The sequence below is a fragment of the Rhinoraja longicauda genome, chromosome 3, assembly GCF_053455715.1.
Source record: "Rhinoraja longicauda isolate Sanriku21f chromosome 3, sRhiLon1.1, whole genome shotgun sequence".
NCBI classification, from domain to species: domain Eukaryota; kingdom Metazoa; phylum Chordata; class Chondrichthyes; order Rajiformes; family Arhynchobatidae; genus Rhinoraja; species Rhinoraja longicauda.
In genome coordinates, this window is record NC_135955.1 from 37,205,116 (window position 1) to 37,220,795 (window position 15,680).

The 15,680-nt window shown below is 42.8% G+C and overlaps 1 protein-coding gene across 1 annotated transcript in view; it reads left to right on the plus strand.

The window, feature by feature from the left end:
* Positions 1-15,680, plus strand: part of LOC144592240 (A disintegrin and metalloproteinase with thrombospondin motifs 3-like) — a 224,462-nt gene that overhangs the window by 146,459 nt on the left and 62,323 nt on the right. Inside the window, 1 exon segment of the mRNA XM_078396772.1 lies at positions 11,693-11,776. Coding sequence (XP_078252898.1) covers positions 11,693-11,776 — 84 coding nt within the window.

The following is a 15,680-nucleotide window of genomic DNA, read 5'->3' on the forward strand; positions in this document are numbered from 1 at the left end:
CCTGCATGCTTGCTTTCAATGACTGGTGCACCATGACACCCAGGTCACATTGCATCTCCCCTTCTCCCAATCGGTCACCATTCAGGTAATACTCTGCTTTCCTGTTCTTGCCGCCAAAGTGGATAACCTCACATTTATCCACATTATATTGCATCTGCCATGCATTTACCCACTCGCCTAATCTATCCAAGTCACTCTGCAGCCTCCTAGCATCCTCCTCGCAGCTAACACTGCCACCCAGCTTCGTGTCATCCGCAAACTTAGAGATGTTGCATTCAATTCCCTCGTCCAAATCATTAATATGCACTGTAAATAACTGGGGTCCCAGCACTGAGCCTTGCGGTACCCCACTAGTCACTGCCTGCCATTCCGAAAAGGACCCGTTTATTCCTACTCTTTGCTTCCTGTCCGCCAACCAATTTTCTATCCACCTCAACACTGAACCCTCAATACCGTGTGCTTTAAGTTTGTACACCAATCTCCTATGTGGGACCTTGTCGAAGGCCTTCTGAAAGTCCAGATATAACACATCGACTGGTTCTCCCTTATCCACTCTACTAGTTACATCCTCGAAAAATTCTATAAGATTCGTCAGACATGATTTGCCTTTGGTAAATCCATGCTGACTTTGTCCGATGATTTCACCACTTTCCAAATGTGATGCTATCACATCTTTAATAACTGACTCTAGCATTTTCCCCACTACCGATGTTAGGCTAACTGGTCTATAATTCCCCGTTTTCTCTCTCCCTCCCTTTTTAAAAAGTGGGGTTACATTAGCTACCCTCCAGTCCTCAGGAACTAAAGAGTTTTGAAAAATTATCACTAATGCATCCACTATTTCTGAGCCTTAAGCACTCTGGGATGCAGCCTATCTGGCCCTGGGGATTTATCTGCCTTTAATCCATTTAATTTACCTAACACCACTTCCCGACTAACCTGGATTTCCCTCAGTTCCTCCATCTCTTTAGACCCCCGGTCCCCCGCTATTTCCGGCAGACGGTTTATGTCTTCCTTAGTGAAGACAGAACCAAAGTATTTGTTCAATTGGTCTGCCATCTCCTTGTTCCCTATGATCAATTCACCTGTTTCCGACTGCAAGGGACCTACATTTGCCTTAACTAATCTTTTTCTCTTGACATATCTATAAAAGCTTTTGCAGTCTGTTTTTATGTTCCTTGCCAGTTTTCCCTCATAATCTATTTTCCCTTTCCTAATTAAGCCCTTTGTCCTCCTCTGCTGGACTCTGAATTTCTCCCAGTCCTCTGGTATGCTACTTTTTCTGGCTAATCTGTATGCTTCATCTTTTGTTTTAATACTATCCTTGATTTCCCTTGTTAGCCATGGATGCACTACCTTTCCTGGTTTGTTCTTTTGCCAAACTGGGATGAACACTTGTTGTAGTTCATCCATGCGACCTTTAAATGCCTTCCATTGCATGTCCACCATCAACCCTTTCAGCATCAATCGCCAGTCCATCTTGGACAATTCACGCCTCATACCCTCAAAGTTACCTTTCTTTAAGTTCAGAACACTTGTTTCTGTATCGACTTTGTCACTCTCCATCCTAATGAAGAACTCTACCATATTACGATCACTCTTGCCCAAGGGGCCTCGCACAACAAGACTGCTAACTAACCCTTCCTCATTACTCAATACCCAGTCTAGAATGGCCTGTTCTCTCGTTGGTTCCTCGACATGTTGGTTTAGAAAACCATCTCTGAAACATTCCAAGAAATCCTCTTCCTCAGCACCCCTGCCAGTTTGGTTCACCCAATCTATATGTAGATTGAAGTCACCCATTATAACTGCTGCGCCTTTAGTGCATGCATTTCTAATTTCCTGCTTGATGCCATCCCCAACCTCCCTACTGCCGTTAGGTGGCCTGTACACAACCCCCACTAGTGTTTTCTGTCCCTTAGTGTTTCGCAGCTCTACCCATATCGATTCCACTTCCTCCAAGCTAATGTCCTTCCTTTCCACTGCTTTAATCTCCTCTCTAACCAGTAACGCTACCCCACCTCCTTTTCCTTTCTGTCTATCCCGCCTGAATATAGAATATCCCTGGATGTTGAGCTCCCAGCCTTGGTCACCCTGGAGCCATGTCTCCGTAATCCCAACTATATCATAATCATTAATAACTATCTCCACATTTAATTCATCCACCTTATTACGTATACTCCTTGCATTGAGACACAAAGCCTTCAGGCTTGTTTTTACAACTCTCTTACCCCTTGTACGATTATGTTGAAAAGTGGCCCTTTTTGATTTTTGCCCTGGATTTGTCTGCCTGCCACTTTTACTTTTCACCTTGCTACCTGTTGCTTCTACCCTCATTTTACATCCCTCTGTCTCTCTGCTCCAGCTCCCATCCCCCTGCCACATTAGTTTAAATCCTCCCCGACAGCACTAGCAAACACTCCCCCCAGGTCATTGGTTCCATTCCAGCTCAGGTGCAGACCGTCCTGTTTGTACTGGTCCCACCTCTCCCAGAACTGGTTCCAATGTCCTAAAAATTTGAATCCCTCCCCCTTGCACCATTTTTCAAACCACGTATTCATATGAAATATCCTCCTATTCCTACTCTGACTAGCACGTGGTACTGGTAGTAATCCAGAGATTATTACCTTTGAGGTCCTACTTTTTAGTTTATCTCCTAGCTCTCTAAATTCACCTTGTAGGACCTCATCCCGTTTTTTACCTAAATCGTTGGTGCCAACGTGCACCACGACAACTGGCTGCTCACCCTCCCCCTTCGGAATGTCCTGCAGCCGCTCAGAGATATCCCTGACCCTTGCACCAGGGAGGCAACATACCATCCTGGAGTTTCGTTTTGCGTCCGCAGAAACGCCTATCTATTCCCCTTACAATTGAATCCCCTATCACTATAGCCCTTCCACTCTTTTTCCTCCCCTCTTTTGCCGCAGAGCCACCCACGGTGCCATGAACTTGGCTGCTGCTGCCTTCCCCTGATGAGGCATCTCCCCCAACAGTATCCAAAATGGCATATCTGTTTAGGAGGGAGATGACCGCAGGGGACTCCTGCATTACCTGCCTACTGCTACGCTGGCTAGTGGCCACCCGTTTCCTTTCTGTCCGCTTATCTTTTACTTGTGGTGTGGCCAACTCGCTATACGTGCTATCCACGACCTTCTCAGCCTCGTGGATGCTCCAGAATGAGTCCAACCGCAGCTCCAACCGTTCAATGCGGTTTGCCAGGAGCTGCAGCTGGACACACTTCCTGCACACGTAGTCATCAGGGACACCGACAATATCCCTGATCTCCCACATGTTGCAGGATGAGCATTCCACGGGGCCGATCTCATCTGACATGTCTTACCCCCAAATTAAATCAAATCCCTCTTAATCCTTTAAACTGTACCTTTACTAAAAAGCACTGAACCCTTAACTCACTGAACCCTTAACTCACTGAACCCTTAACTTCCTGAACCCTGAACTCACCGAACCCTTAACTAAAAATACGAATAAAAAGCAGAATTACAACGCCCAATCAGCTGCTTCCTCTAGTCCGCTTCCACCAATCAGTGGCTTCCTCCAGAACACTTCTTTTAAAGTGTGTGGGAACGTTTTTACACCATCGTTCCAACCGCCTCCAACCGCTTCTGGGCCTCTGTGTGAACAAGCCCCGCGCTGGGTTTTTTAAACCTACCGCCCGGACGCTGCTCCAACCGCCTCCAACCGCTTCTGGGCCTCTGTGTGAACAAGCCCCGCGCTGGGTTTTTTAACCTACCGCCCGGACGCTGCTTTGTTCAGATAGTATTTTGTAATTAAAACTTCAATAATTTTGTTTGTTAATATATCTATCTTCAGTGTTTATCATAATGTGCCCCATTGAATATATTTATATTAGAGGAAGCTGTTTGTCCAGATATCAATGATATCCCAAAATTGTGACCAAAGGGTGCTACTGTGTTTCCACAGTAACATCCTTTGGAGAGTGACAGAATGTTTGCCCATGTGTCCACACTTCTGTATTTTTAAGCACATTAATAATGCAAAATGAAACTGTAATAATATTTCAAGGTCCTCAGTTGAAATAAAAATAAAGGTAAACCAAAATTGTAACACACTTTGATTAGCAAGCACCCTAAGTAGAATCAATGAGGATATATTACTTACAAAGAAATGTGCCATATTTTAAGTACTGACCGATAGAAAGGTTCATTTAGATATCGTCATTCATGACATCAAGACTTCAATAACTTTGAAGAGTAATCATTGATACAGTGAACATTTCAACCAGCCAGTGAATTTGAAACTGCTCAGACAGCATTTTGATACAGTGATGATTTTTTTCTTTGGTTGAATGACAAATGCATATGTAATTGCATTGAGCATTTCCAGTGAAGGTGGAGGGGAAGTGGTTCTTGTTGTGGTATTGCATTTTCTTTCAATGTTGCACTGAAATGGTGTAATTGTTTCCATTATTTCACAAAATGCTGGAGTAACTCAGCAGATCAGGCAGCATCTCAGGGGAGAAGGAATGGGTGACGCTTCGGGTCGAGACCCTTCTTCAGACTGAAGAAGGGTCTCGACCCGAAACGTCACCCATTCCTTCTCTCCTGGGATGCTGCCTGACCTGCTGATTTACTCCAGCATTTTGTGAAATAAATACCGTTGATTTGTACCAGCATCTGCAGTTATTTTCTTACACTAATTGTTTCCATTAGATTGTTTTGTTGTGTTGTGGTTTTGTAGTCATTATATTGCCAAAGCATTTTCTTCAAGACATTGTATGTGGACTATTCAGAGGTCAAGTGGCACAAGGAAAAAGAGAGGAGTTATTGTTGGTGATTCCTGCTTAAGAACTCTGGAACTTTCATCTACCATGTGTCTGGCCATTCTGTCTTATCCATCTGTAGTGTACTACAAGCATTCTTATTGTTTACTTCATATTCAAATGTTGATTAATACATACTGTTTGAAATGATGTATAATTCAGGCTGCTAAGACAGAAAAAGAGTGGGGATAAATGGGTCCCTTTCAGAATGGCAGGCAGTGACTAATGGGGTACCGCAAGGCTCGGTGCTGGGACCGCAGCTATTTTAATGACTTGGATGAAGGGATTAGAAGTAACATTAGCAAATTTGCAGATGACACAAAGCTGGGTGGCAGTGTGAACTGTGAGGAAGATGCTATGAGGTTGCAGGGTGACTTGGGCAGGTTGTGTGAGTGGGCGGATGCACGGCAGATGCAGTTTAATGTGGATAAGTGTGAGGTTATCCACTTTGGTGGTAAGAATAGGAGGGCAGATTATTATCTGAATGGTGTCAAGTTACAATGAGATCTGGGTGTCCTAGTGCATCAGTCACTGAAAGGAAGCATGCAGGTACAGCAGGCAGTGAAGAAAGCCAATGGAATGTTGGCCTTCTTAACAAGAGGAGTTGAGTATAGGAGCAAAGAGGTCCTTCTGCAGTTGTACAGGGCCCTAGTGAGACCACACCTGGAGAACTGTGTGCATTTTTGGTCTCCAAATTTGAGGAAGGATATTCTTGCTATTGAGGGCGTGCAGCGGAGGTTCACTAGGTTAATCCCAGAATGTCGGGACTGTCGTATGTTGAAAGACTGGAGCGACTAGGCTTGTATATACTGGAATTTAGAAGGACGAGAGGGGATCTTATTGAAACATATAAGATTATTTATGGGTTGGACTCGTTAGAGGCAGGAAACATGTTCCCAATGTTGGGGGAGTCCAGAACCAGGGGCCACAGTTTAAGAATAAGGGGTAGGCCATTTAGAATGGAGATGAGGAAAAACTTTTTCAGTCAGAGAGTTGTAAATCTGTGGCATTTTCTGCCTCAGAAGGCAGTGAGGCCAATTCTCTGAATGCTTTCAAGAGAGAGTTGGATAGACCTCTTAAAGGGGGTATGGGGAGAAGGCAGGAACGGGGTACTGATTGAGAATGATCAGCCATGATCACATTGAATGGTGGTGCTGGCTTGAAGGGCCGAATGCACCTATTGCCTATTGTCTAATAGATATTAAAATAAAAATTCACATTGATGTAATATGTTCCCTGACCTTAGGATGTCTGAGAATGCTGTACATTTAATGAAGAAAGCTTTGCACTGCAATCTCTCTTGTAACACAGGATACGTGCCAGCTGACTTAGTGTATTAATCTTTTCCTAAGTCTGTTTAGGAATTTTGAGATTGCCATCTTTAGCTTGTATCTTGCATACATACAATAGAGCAAGTCCAGTCCCAGAGGATATGATAACAAACAAACTCTAAAATCACAAATTTAAGGGAGTCTCAAAGAATTAAAGGGGAGGTTTGCAAATACGTTCCGTTAGCTTCTTAGATCTTGGTGTAGATACTAGTATTTTCTGCCACAACCCATTATTGAAGTGTAGTCCATACCTCCTTTAAAAAGGAAATTAAAGAGTAACTTGAGGAAAGGAATGAATAGTAACGATTATAGGAATGAGGAGAGTGGGATTAGACAGCGTTGTGTGTTAGCAAGCATTAATGTGCAGACTTGGGTGGAATAATTTGATCCTTTCCAGAGAATGCTCTCTTAGGAAAAAGATGTGCACAATCAAAGATAGTTATCTTTCTTTTAGAAGTTTTTAAAGATAAAACGACTGTACTTCAATGGGGTTTGTGCTTTGGTAGTAAAAAAAATGCTTTAGAAACTCAACTATTTGTTTTGAAGTACCAGTGGCTTTTCATTTTTTTTATTGTTTCAGATCTCAGTTTAACTTTGAAATGGTGCAACAGTAAATGCGAAAAGAGGAAAATTTAGTGTATTATTTAGAGTCTTGAGATGTATTTGTTGGATCATTTTTACAAATATGTCTACAAAGTTTTGAAATATGATTCTGCTGAGAACATGTGGAATTGTTTTTTCATCATCTACCATCACAGACTGGTTGAGATGATTATCTCAGTCAGTCTGTGTTGGTTGAAGCTTCATAGTAGTTGCAGATATGGATCAATGATAATTCTGATTAATGCAATACAACAGACATTCAAACCTGATTATCACTTTCAGTCAATGCCAAACACATTGATACAGACCGTTATTTTAAAGGGCTCACATATCTTTCATACCAAGATCCTGCCACATTACCACCTGTAACATGCTCATGTTAATCAGATGTCACACCAGTCATCATTTGGCCATTAGATCATAGAAGCTGGAAATCCATAGCGTGGAGTACCATAGGGATCTGTGCTGGAACCTTTGTTGCTTATAATATACATAAATGACCTAGATAAGAATGCAGAGGATATCATTAGTAAAGTTACAGATGACATATTAATTGGTGGAGTTAGAGAGAGCAAAGAATCCTAAACGAAGGAGACAGTGGAACATTGTTCAGCTGGAAAGTTGGGCTTAGCAGTGGCAATAAAACTTAATCCAGCTAAATTGTGAAGAAATGCACTTTGGGAATTCAACTTGTGATAGGACATGTAGAGTACATGACAGGAACCTAGGGAGTATTGATGTATAAGAAACATTAGGGTGCAAGTCCATAGCTCCCTGATAGTGGCAACACAGGTGGAAAGGACTGTGAGAAAGAAAATTGGTATGCCGGCCTTTATTGTCGTAGACATTGAGTAACAAGAGTTTTGACGTAATGTTGCTGTTGTTTAGACCGTTTTAGAATATTGTGTTCAGTTTTAGTCAGTGCATTACATATGTTTAATATATAAGTGCAAAAGTCAATTGTTATCAGCTTTGCGTATATTCAGCAATGAAGCATTCACAGCCCTTTGAGGTAGAGTTGCATGGTGGTGCAGCGGTAGAGTTGCTGTTTTACAGCGAATGCAGCGCCGGAGACTCAGGTTCGATCCTGACTACGGGTGCTGCACTGTAAGGAGTTTGTACGTTCTCCCCGTGACCTGCGTGGGTTTTCTCCGAGATCTTCGGTTTCCTCCCACACTCCAAAGACGTACAGGTATGTAGGTTAATTGACTGGGTAAATGTAAAAATTGTCCCTAGTGGGTGTAGGATAGTGTTAATGTGCGGGGATCGCTGGGCGGCGCGGACTTGGTGGGCCGAAAAGGCCTGTTTCCGCGCTGTATATATATGATATGATATGATATGATATGATATGATAGAGTTGCTCCCTTGCAGCACCAGAAACCCGGGTTCAAGCCTGACTACAAGTGCTGTTTGTATGGAGTTTCTACGTTCTTCCCATGTTCTGTGTGGGTTTTCTCCGGTTTCCTCCCACACTCCAAAGATGTACAGGTTTGCAGGCTAATTGGCTTCAGTGAAATTGTAAATTGTCCGTAGTGTGTAGGATTGTGTTAGTGTGCGGGGATCGCTGGTCAGTGCGGACTCATTGGGCCGAAGGGTATTTTCCCACACTGTTTTTCTACACTAAACTAGAATTCAAAGATTCATAAATTTCTGACTGGAAGGATTTTCTACTCTTAGTTTAAATAGTCAGCCTTATTCTGAGACCTTGTGTGTACGTTTGTTATTGTACATGCACCAAGATACAGTGAAAAGTTTTGTCCAGTAAAAGAAAGACTATACATAAATACAATCAAGCCGCCTACGTGCAAAGATAAAGGATAAAGGGTACAACATTTAGTGCAAAGATATAACAATGAAGTTCGATAGAGTCTAGTTAAAGATAGTTCAAAGGTGTTGTGCCACCTAGTTTTGGACCCTGTGGTGATAGAAAGCACCTCCTCTCCAGATACCCTGTAAATCCCTGATGCGGTCTGTAAATCCTCTCAGAATTTGTCAAATCCTCTGCCATTCTTCCATGTGCTGCATAGAAACTAGCACTAATAGTGACCACAATACATCTGATCTTAACTATGACCTTTTTATGATATTTTATGTTTATTCGTGATAAAGCGGAAAATACAGCAATAATAGTAGAGGGCAGAGGGTATTTTTTCTACTTCATCTATAGGATGCTTTTCTGATTGTGATCCCTGGTGTTCCACATGGATTGGTGTTCTTTGTGATATGTATTAATGATTTGAATGTGAATCTAGGACGTATGATTGGTAAGTTTGTGAATGATATGAAAGTTACTCGTGCTGTGGATAGCAAGGAAGATTTTCTAAGGCCGCAGCAGGATATAGATTAAATGGAAAGTTGGGAGGAGTGTTGGTAGATGACATTTAGTTCTGACCCTCTCTATGTGCTCTAGTTTCAGAATCCCCTACCCTAGGAAAGAAACTGAGTGTTCACTTTAACCATGCCCCTCATGATCTTGTACACCTCTATAAGTTCACCCCGCAGCCTCCTACACTCCAAAAAGAAAGTCCCAACCTATCTAACATCTCCCCATATCTCAACTCTGAAAGCCAAGGTAACATCTTGGTGAGTCTCTTATGTACCATTTCCAACTTAAATGACATCCTTCCTGTAGCTGGACGACCAAAACTGAACAAAGTACCCCAAAGGCGATCTCACCAATGACTTATACAGCGGCACACGACGTGCCAACTTTTGTACTCAAAGTCTGTTGAATAATTATTATACTCGATTAAATGTTTTCTCCAACTGCCGCGTTGGTGCTTCCGCGTGGTCTCTCCATTAAATAGTACATTTACGTGTACGTAGTAACACTTCAGTTTCCGATTTACATACATCTGACTTACACAAGGGTCCATGGGACATACGTCTTACTTAATTCAGGGAGCATCTGTATTCTCCTTGCACTTCCAAATGTACTTAAATTATATTGACAAAACATAATCATCAGTACTGAAAGATACAAATAATGACAGAATAATGCACCACTTAAGTGAATTTGTTTTTCATGGATTTGTGCCTGGAAGGTCATGTTTGACTAATCTTCTTGAAATTTTTGAAGAGGTTACCAGGGAAATTGATAAGGGCAAGGCTGTGGATGTTGTCTATATGGACTTCAGTAAGGCATTTGACAAGGTTCCACATGGAAGGTTGATTAAGAAGGTTAAATCGTTGGGTATTAATAGTGAGGTTGCAAAATGGATTCAACAATGGCTGAATGGGAGATACCAGAGGGTAACGTTTGACAATTGTATGTCAGGTTGGAGGCCAGTGTCTAGTGGAGTGCCCCAAGGATCTGTGTTGGGTCCACTGTTGTTTGTCATTTACATTAATGATCTGGATGATGGTGTGGCAAATTGGATTAGTAAATATGCAGATGATACTAAGATAGGTGGAGTAGTTGATAGTGAGGTAGATTTTCAAAGTCTACAGAGAGACTTGGGCCTTTTGGAAGGGTGGGCTGAAAGATGGCAGATGGAGTTTAATGCTGATAAGTGTGAGGTGCTGCATTTTGGTAGGACAAATCAAAATAGGACGTACAGGGTAAATGGTAGGGAATTGAGGAATGCAGTGGAACAGAGGGATCTGGGAATAACTGTGCATTGTTCCCTGAAGGTGGAATCTCATGTGGATAGGGTGGTGAAGAAGGCATTTGGTATGCTTGCCTTTATAAATCAGAGCATCGAGTATAGAAGTTGGGATGTAATGTTGAAATTGTACAGGGCATTGGTGAGGCCGAATCTGGAGTATGGTGTGCAGTTCTGGTCGCCAAATTATAGGAAGGATGTCGACAAAATGGAGAGGGTACAGAGGAGATTTACTAAAATGTTGCCTGGGTTTCAGCACTTAGGCTACAGAGAGAGGTTGAACAGGTTGGGTCTTTATTCTTTGGAGCGTAGAAGGTTGAGGGGGGACTTGATAGAGGTTTTTTAAATTTTGAGAGGGACGGACAGAGTTGACGTGGGTAGGCTTTTCCCTTTGAGAGTGGGGAAGATTCCAACAAGGGGACATAGCTTCAGAATTGAGGGACAAAGGTTTAGGGGTAACATGAGGGGGAACTTCTTTACTCAGAGGGTTGTGGCTGTATGGAATGGGCTTCCGGTGGAAGTGGTGGAGGCTGGCTCGATTTTATTATTTAAGAGTAAATTGGATAGGTATATGGATAGGAGGGGATTGGAGGGTTATGGTCTGAGTGCAGGTAGATGAGACTAGGTCAGGGAGAATGGTCGGCGTGGACTGGTAGGGCCGGACAGGCCTGTTTCCATGCTGTAGTTGTTATATGTTATATGTTATATGTTATTAATCTAAAGGATTACTATAATCACAGGGGATTAAAAAATTATGAAATGAAGCTCTTGTTTGTTTGTTTCTGTAGATTGGCAAGTCATAAATTCTTGAGCAAAATCAAAAACTGTTGGAGGAACTCAGCGGATCAGACAACATCTGTGGAGGGAATTGGACAGATATTTTTGGACCATGACCCTTTTACAGACTATGGGAGTAGAGGGGAGATAGCTGGGAGATTGAGGTGAGGGCAATGGGTGGAGCAAGAACTGAAGAAGGATCTCGACCAGAAACGTCACCCTTTTCTTCTATCCAAAGATGTTGCGTTATTCCAGCATTTTATGTCTATCTTCGATTTAAACCAGCATCTGGGGTTCCTTCCTACACAAGTAAAGGTGGACCCAGGTAAGGAGAGGTTGATTGGAGGATGAGTCGGGTGGTGTTTCTGGAAATTCTTCATCTAGTTTATCAAGGTTGAAACTTTTAAACAAAGTAGTTCCCTGCTAATTTAAATGTCTTAATGAAATCAGTTGGATTTGTATTTTGGTCTGAACAGTTTGGCATTTTCTGTGAATGCTAAGAACCCAAACATCTCCACAAAAAGTTGGGTAATAAGCAGATTGGAATGATTGAATACTTTTCCTTTCATTGTCAGGTTAATGAGATTTACCATGATAAATCATTGGGAGCCCACGTGAATGTGGTGCTGGTGCGAATGATCATGTTGGGGTATGCAAAGGTAAGTTGGATACAAAGCCCTCCACCAAAACTGCAATTTTCCATTTTCTGTTTGCAACTCATCTGTCACAAAGAACAACTTTCAAGAAAAGTAACGAATTGTAAAGAAAGGTGGTACAGGTTGAACACCGATTTTCCGGCAATTGATGGTCTGCCTACTCCTATAATCCAGGCAAAATTACGAGATCTCAGTTGAAATTTCCTGAGCTTCCGCAGATGGCATTGTAAGTGGCGAACGCTCTTTCCGGTCATGTCCATCACTCGTGAAAGAATCAACTGTGCTCTCATTCTCTCCTAACCGTTTCGCAAAGACAATGCAGTAAATAGCCATTTTAACAACCCCCTTATAATAGATGTCGGATATAGCAGACAGACCTGCCAACCCATCCCCGGCTCACACCGTTTCCATGGCGGTCTAGAGCCTGACTACCGACCCCACTCCCGATTCGTAAGGTGCATCAGCGAGCCCTTCACCCACTGAAAGGACACAAAATGCTGGAGTAATTCAGTGGGTCAGGATCTCTGGAGAGCACAGATAGGTGACATCAGGACCATTCCTCAGATTGATTCAGCCGGCTGAGTTCCTCCAGCACTTTGTGTTTCAGTGCACCCCCTCGGTCACCATGGTCTCTGCTGTCGCTTCCAAGGTGGAGTATGTCGGCAACTCCGGGAGAGATGGAGGAAGGAGCAGCTATGGTGAGGAGGAACACGGTCGCAGGCAACAACCCGCTGACCCCTTACAGCGCCGGCGACTCTAGTTCGATCCCGACTACGGGTGCTATCTGTAGGGAGTTTGTACGTTCTCCCTGTGACCGTGGGTTTTCTCCGTGATCTTCGGTTTCCTCCCACACTCCAAAGACGTACAGGTTTGTAGGTTAATTGTCTTGGTATAAATGTGCAATTGTCCTTAGTGTGTGTAGGATAGTGTTAATGTTTGGGGATCGCTGGTTAATGCGGACTTGGTGGGCTGAAGGGCCTGTTTCCGTGCTGTATCTCTAAACTAAACTAAACTAAAGTGATGTTACATATGAAACCCACCACACAGTCTGGTGACAAAGCTATTGTTGAGGCTCATGTTGTAGCCTCTGGGGACAGCGCCTTCTTCAGTATGCCCCCACTGACAGAACACTGTGGGGCTTCCTCCCCTCTCAACTGCTGTCGCTTCCAAGGTGGGGTATGTCAATGACTCCGGGGGCAAAGGAGGAGGCAGCAGCAGTGGGGAGAGGAGGGGGGCAGCTACCCAAAGAAAGCGCAGTCACCCAAAGAAAGCGCAGTCCCTAGGGGCTACAACGTGAGCCGCAACAACCGATATGTGAAGAATGAGGAGGGGCTCGCTGGTGCAGCCGGTAGCCGGGACTCCAAATGGCAGGGGAAGCTGTGGGGGCCCACAAATTCACAAGTTATTGGAAATTGAATTAGGCCATTCGGCCCATCAAGTCTACTGTGCCATTCAATCTGGTGATCTCTGCCTCCTAATCCCATTTCCCTGCTGTCTCCCCATTACCATTGACACCCATTCTAATCAAGCCCGGGATGGATCGGCAGGTCATTCCATTCACATTCAGTTTACATTTGATATTTGATATATTTGCAGTGCCCTCCATAATGTTTGAGACAAAGACCCATCATTTTATTTATTTACCTCTGTACTCCAGAATCTGAGATTTGAAATAGAAAAAAAGCACATTGTCAGATTTTAATAAAGGCCATTTTTATACATTTTGGTTTCACCATGTAGAAATTACAGCAGTGTTTGTACATAGTCCCCCGTCCCCCCTCCCCCTCCCCCCCATTCCAGGGCACCATGATGCCTTGTAAATGAAAGTTGTCATGTTTAGTGTTTTGTTGCATATCCTTTGCATGCAATGACTACTTGAAGTCTGCGATTCATGGACATCACCAGTTGCTGGGTTTCTTCTCAGGTGATGCTCTGCCAGGCCTGTATTGCAGCTATCTTTAGCTTATGCTTGTTTTGGGGGCTGGTCCCCTTCAGTTTTCTCTTCAGCATATAAAAGGCATGCTCAATTAGGTTCAGATTGGGTGATTGACATGGCCATTCAAGAATGGACCATTTTTTAGCTTTGAAAAACTCCTTTGTTGCTTTAGAAGTGTTTTTGATCATTGTCTTGCTGTAGAATGAACCGCCGGCCAATGAGTTTTGAGGCATTTGTTTGAATTTGAGCAGATAGGAAGCGTCTAAACACTTCAGAATTCATTATGCTACTACCATCAGCAGTTGTAAATCAATGAAGATAAATGAGCCAGTATCTTCAGCAGACATAAATGTCCAGGCCATAACACCCCCACCACTGTGTTTCACAGATGAGGTGGTATGCTTTCGATCTTGGGAGGTTCCTTCTCTCCTCTACACTTTGCTCTTGCCATCACTCTGATATGTTAATATTTGTCTCATCTGTCCACAAGACCTTTTTCCAGAACTGTGTTTGCTCTTTTAAGTACTTCTTGGCAAACTGTAACCCGGCCATCCTATTTTTGCGGCTAACCAGTGATTTGCATCTTGCAGTGTAGTCTCTGTATTTCTGTTCATGAAGTCTTCTGCAGACAGTGGTCATTGATAATTCCACACCTGACTCCTGATGAGCGTTTCTGATCTATCGGACAGGTGTTTGGGGATTTTTCTTTATTATAGAGAGAATTCTTCTGTCATCAGCTGTGGAGGTCTTCCTTGGCCTGCCAGTCCCTTTGCGATTAGTAAGCTCACCAATGCTCTCTTTCTTCTTAATGATGTTCAAAACAGTTGATTTTGGTAAGCCTAAGGTTTGGCTGATGTCTCTAACAGTTTTATTATTGTCTCTCAGTCTCATAATGGCTTCTTTGACTTTCATTGGCACAACTTTGGTCCTCATGTTGATAAACAACAATAAAAGTTTCCAAAGGTGATGGAAAGACAAGAGGAAAGACGAGGTGCTCTCTTATACCTGCATGAAGGATGCATTTAAACACACTTGAACAATTACAAACGCCTATGAAGCCATATGTCCCAAGCATTATGGTGCCCTGAAATGGTGGGTGGGGGGGGGCTATGTATAAACACATTTGTAATTTCTACATGGTGAAACCAAAATGTATAAAAATGGCATTTATTAAAATCTGACAATGTGCACTTTAATCACATGTGATTTTTTCTATTACATATCTCAAATTGTGGAGTACAGAGGCAAATATATCTTTGTCCCAAACATTATGGAGGGCACTGTAAGTTCCATTGTACTTTAGAGAAACGTGAGAGGTGTCATTAGTGGGCCAGGGGTGTATTGTCCTTTTATTATCGTGTGGAAATCTGTTGGTCCAGAAAAGCAGATAATCCAGAAAGGCTCTGGAACTGACGGTGCCGAAAAATCTGTGTTCATCCTGAAATGGAAGCTACCTTGAGTCATTTATGCAACATCGTCAGACCGCTACAAATTCAAAAGGCAACCTTGTTGCAATTACTCTGGGCGAAGCGTTCTTTTGCAGATTATTTGGAGGAAAACTCTCTTCACAGCTGGAATCTGGCAGATGAAATAAACTAATTATCAATATCTTTTAGAAACTGAGCACAGTAACTTGTACTTACACAACCATTATAGACTCATGCAGCACTCCACTGATTATGTAAATTTCCAGACATAAATCGTCGCATGTTCTTTCCACTAATTAAAGTCATTACATGATAACGTTACTGCTGAGATTCTAACATAGCATTTTTTTCCTGGCTGCCTGGCTAACTGACATTCCGAGGAGCCTCTACCTCACCTCAAACCCACTTGGCTTGAGTAAATGTCCCATTTACAATCTGTGGTCTAGACCTCTGAGTATTACTCCAGTAATTTATTCATTGCTTCATTCTCCCAAACTAGTGGTACATTGACTTTCTGCATCATTTTAAAAAAATCTTGTTCTTG